Source organism: Nymphalis io, chromosome 6 (genome assembly GCF_905147045.1).
Source record: "Nymphalis io chromosome 6, ilAglIoxx1.1, whole genome shotgun sequence".
NCBI lineage: Eukaryota > Metazoa > Arthropoda > Insecta > Lepidoptera > Nymphalidae > Nymphalis > Nymphalis io.
The window spans coordinates 8,987,831-9,005,933 of NC_065893.1; the positions used below are offsets into that span (position 1 = coordinate 8,987,831).

Here is an 18,103-nt window from a genome sequence, read left to right on the forward strand (position 1 = left end):
TTGTATATTTCATTAATATGTGTAAAACTATTAAATCAAAATATACTTTAACTAAAAGGTTTAGCCTAGACAAAAATATTTGAGTCGTTATTGTACACAATTAAGCCATCAGTTCAGAGTATAGAGTATATAGAGAAAAATTTGAAAGAACTCAGCAGTTATTCTTTTCCGAGGATAAAATAACATAAGTATGTTAATTGGGTATAATTAAATTACTATTTATCCTGTAATTAAATCAACGAATGCTGACTCAAGGTTATTTATCATCTATATAATTTAATAAATATATTATTGTTATAAAATAATAAGCCCGTATTAATTTTATAATTAGTTAAATATACTGTGTAATTAAACATATTTTAAATTTATTGTTTACATAAATATAAAATATTAGGTACCCGACTTCGCATGAGTAGAATAAAGAATTACATAAAACATTTACATGGAAAGACAAACATACGCCGAAAAAGTCATTTCTGAGCCAGGGCCTTCATTAGTATTTGCAGAAAATCTCATCGAAGTCTTATCACGGTCAAAGAAATAGTTCAGGAACGTATAGAGGGCTAATATACAAACATTTATTTTGATGATAATAACAACACTGTTTTAGCTTAGCTGGGCTATACATAAAATTATAAGACCACAAGTCTCTTGGTCTATTGTTAAACCCACTCCTAACACAGATTTTACGCTTGACTGGATGGGAAAATAGTTTTATTAGTTAAACTTGTAAAAGTAACAGCCAGTAAATTTACTGGGCAATTGCCTACGAATGAACTAATACCTCATTATATGCTTTTGACGAGATGGTTTGGATTCCACCACGGAGCTTCAATGTGGGTTGGTAGAAGGTTGTCATTAAATAAAAGAATAGGTTGTATTTCTTAAAAAAAAAAACAATTAAATTGTTACAAAGTAATACTTTTAACGCACGTAATAACGTCAACGTCAACGACAATGAAATACACTGCGATATTTTATTGTTGTTTGTACTATAATTATTATTTACATTATAGTATATATCACTTATATATTTAAAAAAATACCGATATTATCATAAAGTTATTTAATATTGTTAAAGAAATTTGTTTAGAAATAAAAGAGCGTAAAAACCACGCTTAAAACTATTTTAGCGCTCAAAAAAGTGTACGAAACATAAAACTGGTAATTCCATTACCAACGAATTTATCGGAAAGTTGACTTGGCAGGTCAAATTTCTATCATCATACTTGCGTTCAGTTTGTAAATCTGCCAAAGCTTAGCGGATGAAAGGGTGAAAGGGATCAATGAAATTAATGAAGCCGTAGAAATTTGATCTCATTCAAATTATGTCCTAAAAAGAACAAGGGTTTTCGACAGGAATCTAAAAGAGGAAATAGGTACTGGTTAAGTAAGAAGCAAAGTTAAAAGAATTTATTTTATAATAATTTAGTAGCTTTCACCTGAAATATCCTTTTTGAATAATATGGCCAGCGTTATGTCAAGGGACCTCAAAAATACAAAGAAAATCTCTGAAAGTGTTGGTTTTTTTATTACTAGTTTTTTTTACTAAATTTTTATTTGTCACTAGCTAAGATAAATAGACCTTCCACCAGTGGTTTCTTATATAGCAAAAGGTTTATATTATACAAACTAAATAAACTATATAATTACCACATATCTTCATAAAAATGAAGAAACGAAAATATTTTTCTATAGTTACATTTTATGATAGCTCTGGCTAATTAAATCTAGACCTCAAAAAACATAACAAATCAAATATATGTTGTTTAAAGTAACACATAATATAATATTTTTATTATGAACAAAAATGAAAAAATCTTACTTAACTGAACTGATGTAAAAGTTAAAAGTTAATAAACTATTTAATGTTGAAAATAGTATTATAAACAATCGTAGTATGCAAATAAAAATACTCCTTAAATATATTGATCCATCTTTAAAAAATAATTAGTTATTAAAGTTGCCTTAATGTTGCACATAGCAAATTAATAAATTATCTTTTAAATGCAGTCATTGATGTCATTATCAAATCCCCTGTTATTTTATCGTCTAAATTACTGCACATTATACTACAGCATATATTACAACAAAGCATCCGCCATTCATTAATTGATGTTGAAAATAAATTTAAGCAATTAACCTATACGAAAAGTAATTTCGTTAATTACATATAATCCCAATTATACAATCAATCTCATACGTCACAGGTAGTTTTTGTATATATGCTGTTCACACCGGTGACATGACGCGTGTACCTTATTTGTAAATTGGATATAATTTTTTTTGGGTTAACGAATAATTTTAACAAGAAAGGGTGGCAATTAAAAACAACAATTTTAATATTGTAACGAGTAGTATATCGAGTTTTTCATATCGCATTTGTTAACATTTTTCTATTGCTCTAAATACATTCAGTAACCATCATTTTTAAGTATTTTCTGAAAAAACATCTTCACACTACTAAACTATTAGGAAAAGTCATTTTGAAAAAAAAGATTTGCAGAAGATATCCCATATATTTTAATGTTATAATTGTAAATATGCAAAATTTAAAAGCAGGATTATAACTAGACTATAAGATATACTAATACGGGAAAATGAAGAGATATATTGCCATTTGTTTACTTATTAAATAACTAATCATACCGAGTTTATAATCGTTGGCTGACCAAAGATCTCTTAGATTTTAAGAATCTTATAGTATAAAAGGCGAATATAACATTATAATAATTATAAATTATAGTAAATATATAATTTGGAAGGTTCAGAGCCTTAAATGTGCACATTAAAAAAATCGTTAAATTTAGTTAAAAAAATGGGCAACACGAGACAATAAAATAACATTATGAACAGTATATTTAATAGAAACAATACTAAAGTACTTACCTACATTATATTCTTCACAAGGAGATTGAAAAGTAGGAGTACGGATACATCCATGACTGATATTGTCCTCTTCGACTTTACTTCTATATAAATCTTCGTTTTGAATTGTCGTAGGAATTATCTTTTCATTCGTGCTATTATGTAACGACGATCTCTCATTCGACACGCCGTTTATTTGATTATGTTCAGTACCAACTGACCCATTAAGCGTTACTTTTTTTATCGTCTTTATTTCTTCAATTTCTTTAATTTTTTGCTCAGTTACGGATGAATGTTTTATTACTTCTTCATTGATTCGAAAATCACCATCATTTTTCGAATAATAAAGTTGTTTCGATTGGTCACTAGACGTTCCATTAATTTTATCACTGGAGTTGTATTTGTCGCAGAAATTATCGATTGACTCGAAAGGATTTTTCATATTGTCCTTATCGAAATCACTGTTTTTTCTAAATTCTTTTGCCTTTATCTGATCATTGGAGAGTGAGTTGTAATTTTCATTTGTAAATCTCTTTTGTGGAGTCACTTCTAAAAAAAAATTCGCTTGTAAGTCATGTCTGGCCATGCTGGGTACACTGCTTGGTCCAGAGTCAAATTTCTTAGAAAAAAATGAGGACAGTTTTAAGTCATGATCATTGTTTTTATTATAGGAATCTGACGATCTATTTATTGACCTATTAAGTAATGAAGATTGGGCGTTTGTGGTTTTTCCATTCGGGATAGGAAGTTTAGAAGTACTCGTGTAATTTGGTAAAGTGGAGTAGAAAGGATTAGTCGGATGAAACTTTATAGATTCCTCCGAAGAAACGATGGACTTTACAAGCGGTGTTGAGTTTAGAGTTGACAATGGTGAGTTTAGCGATCGTATCGGAGACGAAAGTTTATTGTGCGGGGACTGTGGCGGCCGGATTGTAGCGTAGACAGGCGCTTGTGGCGTTGCTTTTCCGCTGTTTATCTCCGAAATTAGTTGTGAAGGCCCTGAAACAGAATAGTTTGTTGTAGAATATAAATATGTCAACTAGAATAACTTAAATAACAGTTATTTAGTTTTTATATAAAATACTTCTTATATTATTACGGTATTTAAGTAGTAATTATTTACAGCCCCACACATAAGCGTTGTTTAGCGGGTGATTAGTTAGTAATGAATAATAAATAATGGATACAGTTAAGTAATGCCACTAGTATTTAAGTTGACTTTCATAATATATTTATGAGTTAAAAATTCAATTTAAATTTCTTCAAAGTATTACTTTGCATTAAATTGGATTTCTTCTTGGATATTAAATTTCCTTCCCCGCACGTCACGTGTTTCCGGAACGCATCGTATGCATCTTATTACATTAGACTATTTGCTGTTAAAAAGAGAGAAAAAAGCTATTTCAAATTTAATCTTATTCTGTCTAAAAATGTTCTTGAAAGAAGCTTTCATAAACACAAAAACCGTAAAAAAATATTATGGGTTTTACCATAAAAAAATATTTTACGAAAATCTTTAAAAAATATATTTAAATCTTTGAAAAAGTTTTAGGCATAAGATACATAAAGATATAAAAATTTGCCTAGCTATAGATATTTTTTAAATACTTTTAGAAAAAATAATGTGAAAATACGAACTTAATTGAATAATAAGGCAATTTTTAAAATTCGACGTTTATTTTTCATAAACATAATGTTAAAAAGCATTAGTGATGTTGTTGTTGATTTACTGACCACTTTCAATTCAGTAAATTGTAATTACATAAATATTATCTTAAACATTTTTATTTTTCTATAACAAAGCAGCTTAAGCAGATTATAAGTATATATTTACTAAAAAATATTTAATTTTTCTTATTATTATTATTTAAAAATATAAATATGTAACAATAAACTGTACTTAAAAAGGAAAAGTTTTCTTATATTTTGTCGCCTGTTATTAATGCCACAGTTCATTTGAAAACTTGAAAGAATTTGTATAGACATGAGTCAGCGCCCTTTTGCAGCTAGTATTTCAACGGAGTGCTACTTATTACGATTTCGAGGGAACAGCTTAGCCACATAATTTGAGTAAAATAATTAACCAAATGAAAAGCTACAGGCGAGATGGCCCAGTGGTAAGAACGCGTGAATTTTAACCGATGATCGTGGGTTCAAACCCCAGTAAGCACCACTGAATTTTCATGTGCTTAATTAGTTATTATAATTCATCTCGTGCTTTACGGTGAAGGAAAACATCGTGAGGAAACTTGCATGTGTCTAATTTCACTGAAATTCTGCCACATTTGTATTCCACCGACCCGCATTAGAGCAGCGTGGTCCCTCCTCGAGGGGCGTGTCTTACCGTCCAGGGGACGGTGATTAAGGTGCAGGCCCACATGAAGTATCTGGCCCTGACCCTGGACGGAAGATGGAGCTTCGGGCAGCATTTTGTCCAACTTGGCCCGAAGCTTATCAACGCTGCTGCTGCCTTAAGCCGGCTCCTACCAAATGTAGGAGGGCCAGAAACGCCATGCCGGTGATTATACGTCGGTGTTATGCGGTCCATGGCTCTATACGGTGCGCTCATCTGGGTGGACGCTCTCAGCGCTCGGAACAAGGTTCTCTTGCGAAGGCCGCAGAAAATCATAGCGGTGAGGGTGGGAGCTCCAGGCGGAGGTGCTCGCGGAAGTGTACCGGTTCCGGGCGGAAGTGAGGTCACGTCCGTCCAGGGTTGGAGGTGGTGCTGCGAATCAGGACTCTCGCCCAGCAAGCCCTGATTCGCAGGTGGGAGGAGAATCTGAGGTCCCCATCAGCAGACCTGGCGACAGTGGAGGCGATCCGTCCCCACTTGAATCGCTGGGTAACGAGAAAAGGCGGCACACTGACATTCAGACTGACTCAGATGCTTACTGGACATGGGTGCTTCGGTAAGTACCTGCACGGAATAGTCAGGCCCTCCTGCCACGAGTGTGGTGCACCTACGGACACGGCATGCCACACTCTGATGGAGTGTGCCGCTTGGGGGCCTCAGCGTCTTTCCCTGGTGACTTTAATCGGCGGAGACCTTTCGCTACTGAGCGTGATAAATGCCATGCTTGGTAGCGAAATGTGCTGGATCGAGATGGTCGAAAATATCATGTCGCAGAAGGAGGCCGCGGAGCGGGAGCGCGAAGAGAGTGCCTCCGCTGACCCGCTTCGCCGAAGAAGACCGGGCGAGAAAAAAAAAGGGCAGCGTGGTGGAATAAGCTCCAAACCTTCTCCTCAAAAAAGGGAGAGGAGGCCTTAGCCCAGCAGTGGGACATTCACAGGCTGTTATAAAAAAAAAAAAAAAACAAAAAACTATATAACTCAAGAACACTAATACTAAAATTTATTCAAAACTTATGTTATATATCTCAGCCTTGAAGCTCGATAAAACAAGAATGTGTCTTGACAGATTGGATTCAATTTAAAGTAAAGGTGTTTTTTCTTTTCCCTCCTGCAAAGTTATAATGACATATATATTAATTAAACTAATTTTACATTCCAGAAAATTCCTCAAACTTACTTTTTAACTCGGTAGCTTTTCCAATAGATCTTCTTCGCGGTGACAACTCTCTGTCTCTGACGACAAGAAAACTTAGATTAAAACATGGGAGTCAGTTAATTTCATAAGATTGTATTTTCTCTATGTGATACAATTTCATAAATGTGAGTATAAGTTTAAAAAATAATAAAGTGACATTATAATAACATTTAAATTGCAGTTAATATGTGCAAATTGTACATTTAAATAGCTTACTTGATGATATATTACTCATTTATACAAATATAAACTATATTTTTCAAAAGAATATATCTTTAGTTTTAATAAATTTATATGTAGTCGTTAAAAATGTTTCTATTTCATTTATAATTAAATTTTAAAGTAAGAGAAACAGATATGGAAGCAGCTACAGAGCATAGATAATTCGATTCCGACCACACCATTTGCTCATTTCCAGTCATATGCGACAGAGCGACATTCATTAAAGCATAGGGATTCAATCATTTCCCATTTCCAAAACAGTTCGAGTTCAAATATCACGTGAAACGAACGAGGATTAACTAGTTTAAAACGAGCCTCCGATACAGTCGCTCGCAAAATGTCGATTTCACAGCTGGGGAATAAGAGTAACTCTCATTTAAAAATGTCGCTGTATTTCATGATACTTTACTATCTACGTCACTTTGCATTCCTCTGTCTCGGTGTTCACTACTTTTGTACTTGACTGTACTGTTATGCAAATCTAGAGCGCAAATGTTTGCATTTCTATCTTGATTTAACGCAAACTTGTCGCTTTCAAAAGAGTTTATATTTTATTAATTTAAATAGACTTAAGTGTTGATATTTAAATATACAAAAATAACATTAAATTAAAACAAATCATACCATAAGTTTCAGGTGCTCCATAGTTTTAGTCACATTAGATTGAATCATTTGACAAATTGATTGAATAATTATTATTGCAAATGTGCTATATAAGTCTAAGGCATTTAAGAACAGCGAGCAAGCAAGCAAGCGGGTCCTTTTTGTGGGCTGAATGTTGGTTTGTTATTATTTTTCGGATACTGAACATACTCAGCGACACATGTTTTTAGTTTAAATAAAATTATGCAGATAAATGTTTCCCATGGGACATTCGAATCAAATATCCGTGTTTAAAATACATGTAAACTAAATTCTGTAATCAAGTCATGAATAATAAATATGCAAACTTTGAAAAATAGATTGAAACTTGTATTAATCACTCACTCATTCAACCCGAGTTTCAGTACGGGTCCAGCGGAGCGTAGCATCGCATGAGCATCGGCATTGGTCATGTCTTTGGTCTGCTTGCCGTTTATCGAAGTGATTACATTTCCTTCACGGATCCCACTCAGTGAAGCTTTCCGACCGGGATTCACCTGAAATTAAGACGTATAAGATAAATACGACATAATTAATTATAATAGCTCACTATTGAAGGAATAAATAGTAAAACAGATATGTCACCTAAACTAGCTTTAGTTTTTATGAAGCTCCACATATTATAAAATATTTAATTTTAAGCATTAGTAGGAAGGTAATGTTACTACTTCACTGATGTATATTTTCAAACTTTTTTTTTTTTTTATTTTTTTTATAGAATTGGAAGGCGGACGAGCATATGGTCCACCTGATGGTAAGTAGTCACCAACGCCCATAGGCATTGGCATTGTAAGAAATGTTAACCATCGCTTACATAACCAATGCGCCACCAACCTTGGGAACTAAGATGTTATGTCCCTTGTGCCTGTAATTACACTGGCTCACTCACCCTTCAAACCGGAACACAATACCAAGTACTGCTATTTTGCGATAGAATATCTGATGAGTGGGTGGTACCTACCCAGACGAGCTTGCACAAAGCTCTACCACCAGTAAAAAGTTATAATAAAAGTTAGTTATATAAGTAGTATGTACTTGTTAAGCTTTGAGACTCATTTAAGTTAATTTTTGCTTTCAAAACCTCTCTTCACATTTATCATGCGGAGAGGCTTATCATGATAAGCCTTTTTAAAGTTATAATTATAACGGTAGTGGAAAAGTTTATTTTCGTATATTCTTTGACAAGCGTTCTGATTACCCATCTTTTCACTCGTGGTACTACATTTAAACCGTTTCATTTGTGTTAAATATGAACTAAAAAATTCAACATGCAAAAGTTTGCATGTGATCAGTTGTCAGAATATTTGAATTAGAGTGCAGTAAAGGGTGAAAATTGCTGGTTACAATATTTACCGGCTTTTTTATTTCGTTTATATATTTTAATGGCTATACTTATAAATCGTTAAAAAAAATACGTGACAGAAAAAGAGAACTCCGTGTTTAACTAAATACCCGCCTAATCAACGTCAACAAGTAATATTGTAAATGTTGTGTTATAAAAAAAAATTATATGCTGAATTAGCAGTACACGATAAAGTCCAATATTTCGTATACTTGTTACATAAGCTTAGTACTTAAATAGAAGAAAAAAATGTAGTAGTAGGTAGTCTTTAAAACTACAGTGCCATTATTATTTTTACAAAAGTAATGCGACGTGATATTAAAATGAATATTGAGTTTTGTTCGTTTTCTATGCTTTCGCGCATCGTTTATCCGATTGATTGGAAACTTTGTACAGTTGTTGGTACTCGTGTGAAGGTTGCTATCGCCTTCATATAGTTATTTTTACATCTTGCAGTACCAGAGTTTATTGCTTAAAATTTCCTTATAAATTCAGAAATATACTAATAAAACAATTGTTTTATTAGTATATTTCTAAATTGATCTCTATTCAATTATTTAAAAAAAACGGTTAGGTCTTTTACAATCTCTGCTTTTGGGACTCTCTTCTGGACGTTTTGAACAAAGCTGGAACTTTTATATATTAAAATAATCAATATTATTTTGGACATAAAAATATTGTATTAAACATAAGAACAAGAAATTCTTAAAGCGCCAAGTTTCAAGTCAATTCATCCTTCTTTGGGCAAGGTTCTATACTAAAATTCTGCATATACTTTTAGAAGATAGCAGCATTGATAACTTGAGTAGGATAAGACTTATGACTTGAGTAGGATAAATAAATTTTTGAACGCAAAGCTGTGGCTTAGTTGAGCGATTGCAGGACCAAATCCACTGACTTTTCGAATGCTTTCAACCCATAGTAGCGCAGCATGGTGGAGAAACCTCCAAACCTTTTTTCTCAAGATTTGAGCCCTTTGCCCAATTATAAGTCAAGTGCGAGGTGTTATTAGTTTTTTAGTTTCGTTTTATTTAATAGATACATAATTATTAGTTAATAGAATTATTTTGTATCAAAATATTTTAAAACGATAACACATACATTGAATTAGAGTAGGATTAAAATACTACCAACTAGAAACCAAATAAAAACAAATACTACCAACAAATAATATTTGAAAGAAAAAAAAAAGACAAATAAGCAAATAATGCTATTATCGACTGCAATAACTTCTACTGATAATACTATCCAATGTGAATGTTACCCATAAAAATAATATCGTTACACGGATGCAAGCGGACCATAATTATGTAGAGCTCGCTTCTCTGCAGCGTTTCATATTTTACATGGAAACAAACAAAACGCTGACGTAGTAATTTAAACCAGAACAAATAATGCTTAAAAATGTTTTCTTGTACAAAAATAAACCTGAATTTAGATAAATTGACCGCAAACGGAATCGCTAAATGAAAGACAATAATAGAATAAATATAGAATTGTGTTCCAGAACTCGTTTTCACCATAATTAAACGTTAAACTTTTTCTAATTAACAATGAATGTATATATCTTAGAGATTACATAACATAATAACGAATCGATCAAATTTTTCATCATATTTCTTTTATCATAAAATTAGATATTTTTATTAATAAATAAATATATATATATTCTGAAAAGTAGTAAGTACTATTTAATATTTCGAGAAAGAGGAAAACTCATTAAGTCATATTGCGTATAACAGAGCACTTAAACTATTGCGGCACGTTGAAAATTCAGTAGTTACAAACCGCGCTAGGTTCACGCCGCCTCGCCGCCGGTGAACAAAACTTTAACATGTTTCCTTCCGGAGTGCACTCAGAGAATCCTTGCTCTTTCCACACCAGCCTTAATAATCACACACACAGAGAACCAGTCATTATAGAACACTTACAACACTAACAACACGACCAACAATTATATAATATGATACATTATATATCAAATCAAGCAGTTATAAGCATTATTATAAATTAAAAAAAATAACCAAATAAAAAAATATAAATCAAGACAAAGATTTAATACGACTATCGTCCAGTCACCCCGAGAAAGTCAAAGTAGACACTAAGCTTAGGAGGCACGCGACGATAGAGCCAATTTCATCGAAACATTATATGGGCATTATTCGAATATGCATGCGCCGTGAGAACGTAGCTATTGTTGTATCGGGGATCGTCACTCGTTTCGAATATTAATCCTGTACAAGGCAAACTCACGAGCTGATTCCATGACTACGTGCAGAACCTCGGTGTATTTTTAATAGGCCAACGACCTCACATTGTATGTTAATAAATTGAGATATTATAAGTAACATTAAAATAAAATTTTCATGAGAGAGCGCAAAGTTATTATCTCGACGTGTTGGGTTTAACGTGTTACTTGAATGTTCATTGCTATGACAGTCATAGAGACTGCAGCAAGCGCTGCTGCTTGTGCCTTTTAACTCGCTATGGAATTACTCATATTTGACATTATACATTTTAGTTTTATAAATAAAACATAAAGGGACATGCAATTACAACAAAACTTTATGAATCCTTGTAAAATAGAAATAAATTCAATAAAACTACATGTTTGTAAATCATAAATTATAGAAATAATTCCAAGAGAGTAGGATTCGAATTACTTTTATTCAACTTTTAATCCTTGATATATTAAAATCTTGAGAAGTTCGGTATTTAAGAACTTGCTAGAAACCTGTTTCTTACCATCAAAAGGAATGTAACGAAGAAGTAAACCATGAATAACGAACTGAGAAAAGATTTTTCTTTTAACACAAATAAAACATGTACTTTTCAACTTATTATAGTTAACTACTAACTTATATTATAAATGCAAAAGTGTCAATGTGTCATTTTCGTCTTAATTACTTAACCAATCATCATGAGACTTTGCATACACGTTGTCAGGGGTACAAAAAAGGATCAAGGGTACCTAAAACCCTACCAAACCTGCGGGCCGCGGGCGGAAACTAGTTAACAATAAAAACAAAACGATAAGATAAGTAATACAAATATGCAAAACAAACGGATATCATGTTTACGAAAGTTCAATCCGACAAAACCTCTTCGTACATAAAGTTTTGAAGTTTTATCGTTGAAATTCTAAGGAAGTATGTAGTCTGGCAGTTAGTTTAATTAAAAGTATAAGTTCCACAATCTGTAATCAACCTTCTGGTTGCTGGCGCAATACAGACATATTAAACTTAATAATTTATAGACGAATCAATAACAATAAAATAGTTATAAGATTTATATGATTTGAAGTCAATGACAATAAATCTTTGACTTTAAGCTCATTTGATTTTTATGGCTTTATATATGTTATAATTTTACTTTTAAATATTAAAAGCTAAAACTAAAATTTAGTTAAATTATTAAAAAAAACAACATATATTTTTAATATATTATATATTAGGAATTATTTGCAAATAGACAGTAGCGCTATAAGAAGTATTAACCATTCCTTACAGTGCCAATGCGTCACCAACCTTGGTAACTAAAAAGCTATGTGTCTATGTCTAAAATTAAATTAGCTCACTCAAAACTGGAACATAACAATAAACGTTAGTGCTGTTTAACGGGAAAATAAATGATGCTGATAGGATCATTGGTCAGTTGAAAACTAAGAAACCTTTTTTTTTGACACTCGAAAACAAAACCCTTGTCCAGTAGTTAGAAGCCTTAATAGCTATACTTATCATCATACGTATATTGCATTGTTCAAAGCATGTGGTAGTCTATTGTACTTATGATAATTCATAATAATTCAATTACATTAAATTTATATAGTGTGCTAAACAAGTAGATCGGGCAAATCGATGTTAAATGGGGAATCTTGACAACAACTACATAAATAACTGATTGCCTTGAAACGGTGAAACTGATTTTCACGTTAAAACAATACTGGTATTAAAACAGTGTTAGTTTAAAAAAAACCCATCGAAGGCGTTTCAGATATGATGACATAGACAGACATAGGCCTTATGCTTATAAAAGTTTTCTTCTTATATCGGCAGTTAAAAATCTATAATTAAAGATATTTATAATAAAAAAAGAACGGATCCCCTTTAAATACGAAGAACCCATAAGCATATTATGTTGATCACATGTTCCTCCGATAAATTTTTCATTGAAGAAGATGAAAGGCACGTAAAATGAAAGCAACAAACAACATTCAACTTTATTAAAATACTTTGCCCGCGGCTACGCTCGCGTGTGAGAGGGGAGGAGGGTAATTAGGTAACTTATGTTCTTTTCTGTAACTCTGACAACGTGTAAAATCGCATGATGATCGATTCAGTAGATAAGACTTGAAAAAAAAAACAAATAAACAAACACACAACCACACATTCACGCTTATTATATTATTGAGTATATATTTTAAAATAAGTTTATAAATAAACATGTAAAGCTTGATATGAATAACATATTTAACACATTTTCTGAAATGAATACATTTTCTTGTAAAATTTTATAAAAATTTAATAAAGAACCTTGCTTTAATAGAATATGTTGTCACATATCCAGATGGAAATGGTCCAGTTTAGAAAGAACTGCGTTATCATTACTGCGTTATGTAATAAAATTATTATGATTGTGGATTACCACAGTTCTTTTATCATTGGTTAGACGGAAGTACGACATCGGTATTTGACGCACGTACGCATGACTCTACGTGCACGTGTTTTGCTTACGCGATCCCTTCAACCTCCTTGAAAACCATAACCAATTTACCCTATTTATAACTAGCAGTACTCTTATCACTGCTATTAATATTCGGTAGCAAAAATAAATTAAGGAATATTATTATCGTTAATTATTTTCTCAATTTACATTTTCAATTTTGAATATCTAAAGCATTAGCATAAGTACTAAATATGTTATGAATAAAAGTTTCTCCATGCAGAAAGTAAAATTTTCTACAAAGAATCTTGACAAAAGTTTTTATATACAATTTCTAATTATAAAAAAAGATAAAACAAAATAAATTGAGACGGTCCGGATGGCGTGGTTGGCAGATACTTGCCTTTCAAGCCGAAGGTTGTGGGTTCGATTCCTACCCAAGACAGACATTTGTGAACATGCCTGTTGGTCCTGAGTCTGGGTGTAATTATCTATATAAGTATGTATTTGCAAAAGAAAAGTAGTATATGTAGTAAAGCAATTGTCTGGTTTCCATAGTACAAGCTCTGCTTGGTTTGGGATCAGATTGGCCGTATGTGAATAATATCACAGACTATTATTATTATTAAATATTAATAAAAATAATATTTTTTTATTTACACCCAAAAGAATCATGTACACAATTTGTTTGCAGTATTACCCAAATTTAGGATTTTTACATTAACAACACTGGTGGTGGACCTGACTCCGAAATTAATTAATTGTACTATCAGAGTCAGCGATTCTTCGACAATTCATTGCACACTAGATTAGATTCCTAGATACTTTCAAAGGTGTAGTAAAAAAATATAAAAAAAACAAATAAAAAATAAAAAGAAAAATAAAACAATTAATAATAATATGTTCGTACGCGTGTTTTTGTATGTATATGTGTGAATGTGTGTGTGTGTGCGTGTATATAGTGTTATATGCGTTATCGTTTATGTGTGCATTTATAATTGTACTCAACATGCCTTAAGTTAATTTGATTTATTTTAAAAGATTTTCAGTGTCTAAATAAGACAACTTTAGGAGACAAGCAGTGGTTTTCTTTTTGACTTCGAACCCATTATCGGTATAAATAGGGGTCATCTTATGAATATAATTAATTAAAAAAACAGTTATAAACAATAATCGTGAATGCTCGCCGGCTAATGTAGTGACCATACACTACAGAATTTACCATATGATGTACACAGCCTTTTCCAGTGCTAAAAGCGCATGGATTTCTACGCTTTGTGCCGTTTCCAATAACTAGGCCGTCAGCATAAAACCACTATCAAAGCCACACATCAGTATATATTGTAGATACACTACTATTTTTTAATCTATGTTATATTTTTGTCTTGTCAATATTGACTAAAAAGGATTTACCTCAATTTTATTTTTATAGAAAATGTATATTAGTGTTCGTCTAAAATTTGCAAACGAATCGTGCGGACACGTCTAGTTGCATTCTAATGAATTCCAACAAAAAAGTTGTATGTACTTAGAGTTGTGATGTGTATATTTTGTACTCGCAGTGTCCAATATTTTCATTTCAAAGGAAATTAAGTTTGTAACATCAGCACCACCTTTAGTAGCTCTTTATATTTTACAATAATCAAAAATTATGACTTATATTTCTGTTTTCACAAATTTAAAAACGTTAGGTGTATATATGTAAACATTAAAAAAATACTTACATTATTTATAGTATTTATTATAAAAAGGCAATGAAACTTACAAATCAACTGAAAGGCAATGTGGCATGGAAGCATAAAAAATATGTTTTAAGTATAAAAAATTTTGAAATATAAAAATAGCACATCATCTTTTAACTGGACTTACAAGTATTAAATTAGTTTGTCTTAGCACTATACTGATATATCGCATACAGTTTTTTTTTTATAAAATAGATGGACGGGCCACGTCATGGGAAGTGGTTACCACCGCCTATAAACATCGCTACTGAAAGAAATATTAACCATTTCTTACATTGCTAAATCGCCACTAACCTTGGAACCTACGATGTTATGTTCCTTGTGCCTGTGTGTTTTCCACCAATTTAAAAATTCCTAATTGTATACAAATTTTCCTGTTTTATTGTAATTTTTTCAATGAATAGTTATAAAAACATGGGACGTAAGTTTATAAGTAACAGCCTGTTAATGTCCCACTGCTGGGCTAAGGCCTCCTCTCTCTTTTGAGGAGAAGGTTTGGAGCTTATTCCACCACGCTGCTCCAATGCGGGTTGGTAGAATACACATGTGGCAGAATTTCAATGAAATTAGACACATGCAGGTTTCCTCACGATGTTTTCCTTCACCGTTAAGCACGAGATGAATTATAAACACAAATTAAGCACATGAAAATTCAGTGGTGCTTGCCCGGGTTTGAACCCACGATCATCGGTTAAGATTCACGCGTTCTTACCACTAGGCCATCTCGGCTTCAGTTTATAAACGAATACACAATTTGTAGTGATCAGAAAAACATACAGGCAGACAAGGACGAGTTAGTTAAAACGTACTAATTTCGACCATACTGTACTACCTATTATAAATGTAACGAACGAAGCTTAGACCATTACGTTTCAGTGACTCCTGTCTGGGTTTGAATCTTCGGTGAAGAATTCACGTGTTATAACCGCTGGGTCATCTCGGCTCGGTTTTTTTTGTAAAGGATCTTTTTGTCTATGTGTATACATGTATATGTTTTCGTGAACATTTATTTCGTCTCTTTATCTTGAGCATATAATAATATAGAAACATATTTATTATTGTTTTTATTTTTATTTTTAAAATCAATGTTTTAAATGTGGACAGAACAAATCGCCCTTTTTATTTAAGAATCATGGTCGTAGTGTATTATATAAATTGTATCTAATTTGTTTATTTTACTGGCTTGTTAAAAGATGATCATTATAATGATGATTTTTTCCGTGATTATAGATATAATATCCTTTATTTTGCAATAAGTATATTATACAAAAAAATATATAATGAAAAATCATCAAACTAAAGATAAACATCCAATTATATTTTGGAACTGAAATGCTTAAAAACAATAGAAATAATATTTTTTTTAGTTTCTTAAAAGAATAAAATTCAAATTTATATATAGCACACAGCAAATTTAAAAAGATTTAACTCGCTTATTAGTGGGAAGGACATAAATGTAGCATATTATCTGAATTCGATGTCAAATAAAACATGGCAACAAAATTCACGTACAAAAACTGTTAGGTAACAGCGTACCGATTCTAGGAAAGGGGGAAACGCTGAAAGCCTCCGATAAGACCTACGTATGGAACGAGGATGTGGAAATAACGCAGACTTTTACGCCTTTCTTCAAGTGCTCTAGAAATAAAGACTTACTCGAGAATTCTGTCTCTCAGTAAAAGGTAAGATGCAAACTGAATAACGCCTTTGACTGACCAAATCTTACTTTTTATCATCATGACATATGACTAGATTAATAGAGAAGGTTTTTTGATCATGATTCAAAGCGGTCTTGTTTTAATTTCCTACTACAATTACTATATGATAAAATAAACTCTTGTATTGATTTTATTTTACACAAACTGCTTGGTAAACTGTTTATTATTAATTAGTAAATAGTTATCACGAATAAAATTTTATTAGCAAAAATACATTTAATATTAAAACAATTAGTTGTAACAAGACACAAGTGAAAATGCTTAGGCGAAATATTTAGTAAATAAAGATAAGCGAACACTCGTTACTAAGATTGATTGTTGTTTGTTAAGGAAACAATTCGGCAAACTTTACTCACATCTAATGTTCGCTCGAGCGTATCGCTGAAGCACTGTTGAAAGAAAATGAAGATATTATTCTCAGGAAATACCTCAGTGACTTTATTATAAAAATAGTACTACATATCCATATAATTCGATGTTCATGCATCGATGCACGATGATTCAGCGCATATATATCGCTGGAGATATTTGTTTTCTTTACTTTTCTTTTTGACTTCTATTTTTTTATTACACTACGTATAAGTGTCTCCATTTTACGGTATTTAGAACATCGCAAAGTTTTCGAAGTGAAATATCTCTACACTCGAATACACATTTTTATGAGCGTTATATTTTTTATTTTTTTTATTTTTTTATATTTGCCGGGAGGGCAAATGACTCCACCTGGTAGTAAGTGGTAGTAGAGTCCAAACACGACGACGGCCAGTACAGACGGGAAAAACGTTCTGCACTAGCCGCCTTCGCCTTGCCGGCCCGCAAGATGCCTCTTCACGCCTCGTTTGAAGGAACCTGGGTTGTAAGAGGAGGGGAACACGTGAGTTGGTAAGGAATTCCATTTGTGCGCTATTTGATATATTGCTTTTTTGTACACTTTTTTGACACGGCCTCGCGTAAAACTCAGTTTCTACAACGAAAATATTCATAACATTTTCTAGCGAAGATTTTTATGCCAACAACTTGAAAATGAAAAATTCTGTAAGTATTTGCTTTTAATAAAGTGAATTTAAAATAAAAGACTCAATAAAATATTTTTTATTGATTGTATTTGGACGGACCTATTTCTTTATCGCTGGAAAAATGCGTTACGCATTTCCCCTCTGGGAACAGGGTATGTGGAGCTCGCCGGCTCCAAGGCGCCGAGTGCGCCCCGAACATCGGAATACCCACTATAAAATCAGCGGTAGCCTTTCCGTCTTAACGAAAAGCGCCACGGGATCGCTTTCGCATGCTACCGTGACCATTTGGACGGACCCTTTCCAAGAGACATTTCCATTGACCTTTTTATAAAGAAATAAATTTA

At 32.3% G+C, this 18,103-nt stretch overlaps 1 protein-coding gene across 2 annotated transcripts in view; it reads right to left on the reverse strand.

Annotated features, from left to right (window-relative positions):
• LOC126768858 (sorbin and SH3 domain-containing protein 1) overlaps nt 1-18,103 on the reverse strand; it is a 150,863-nt gene that overhangs the window by 105,478 nt on the left and 27,282 nt on the right. Inside the window, exons 3-5 of one of the 2 annotated variants that reach the window (XM_050487223.1) lie at nt 7,625-7,776; nt 6,398-6,453; nt 2,890-3,867 (exon numbers count right to left, since the gene is read on the reverse strand). In XM_050487223.1, the coding sequence (XP_050343180.1) occupies nt 2,890-3,867; nt 6,398-6,453; nt 7,625-7,776 (1,186 nt within the window). Of the gene's footprint in view, nt 1-2,889; nt 3,868-6,397; nt 6,454-7,624; nt 7,777-18,103 lie in introns of those variants that run through there. The other variant, XM_050487224.1, reaches the window with a different exon arrangement.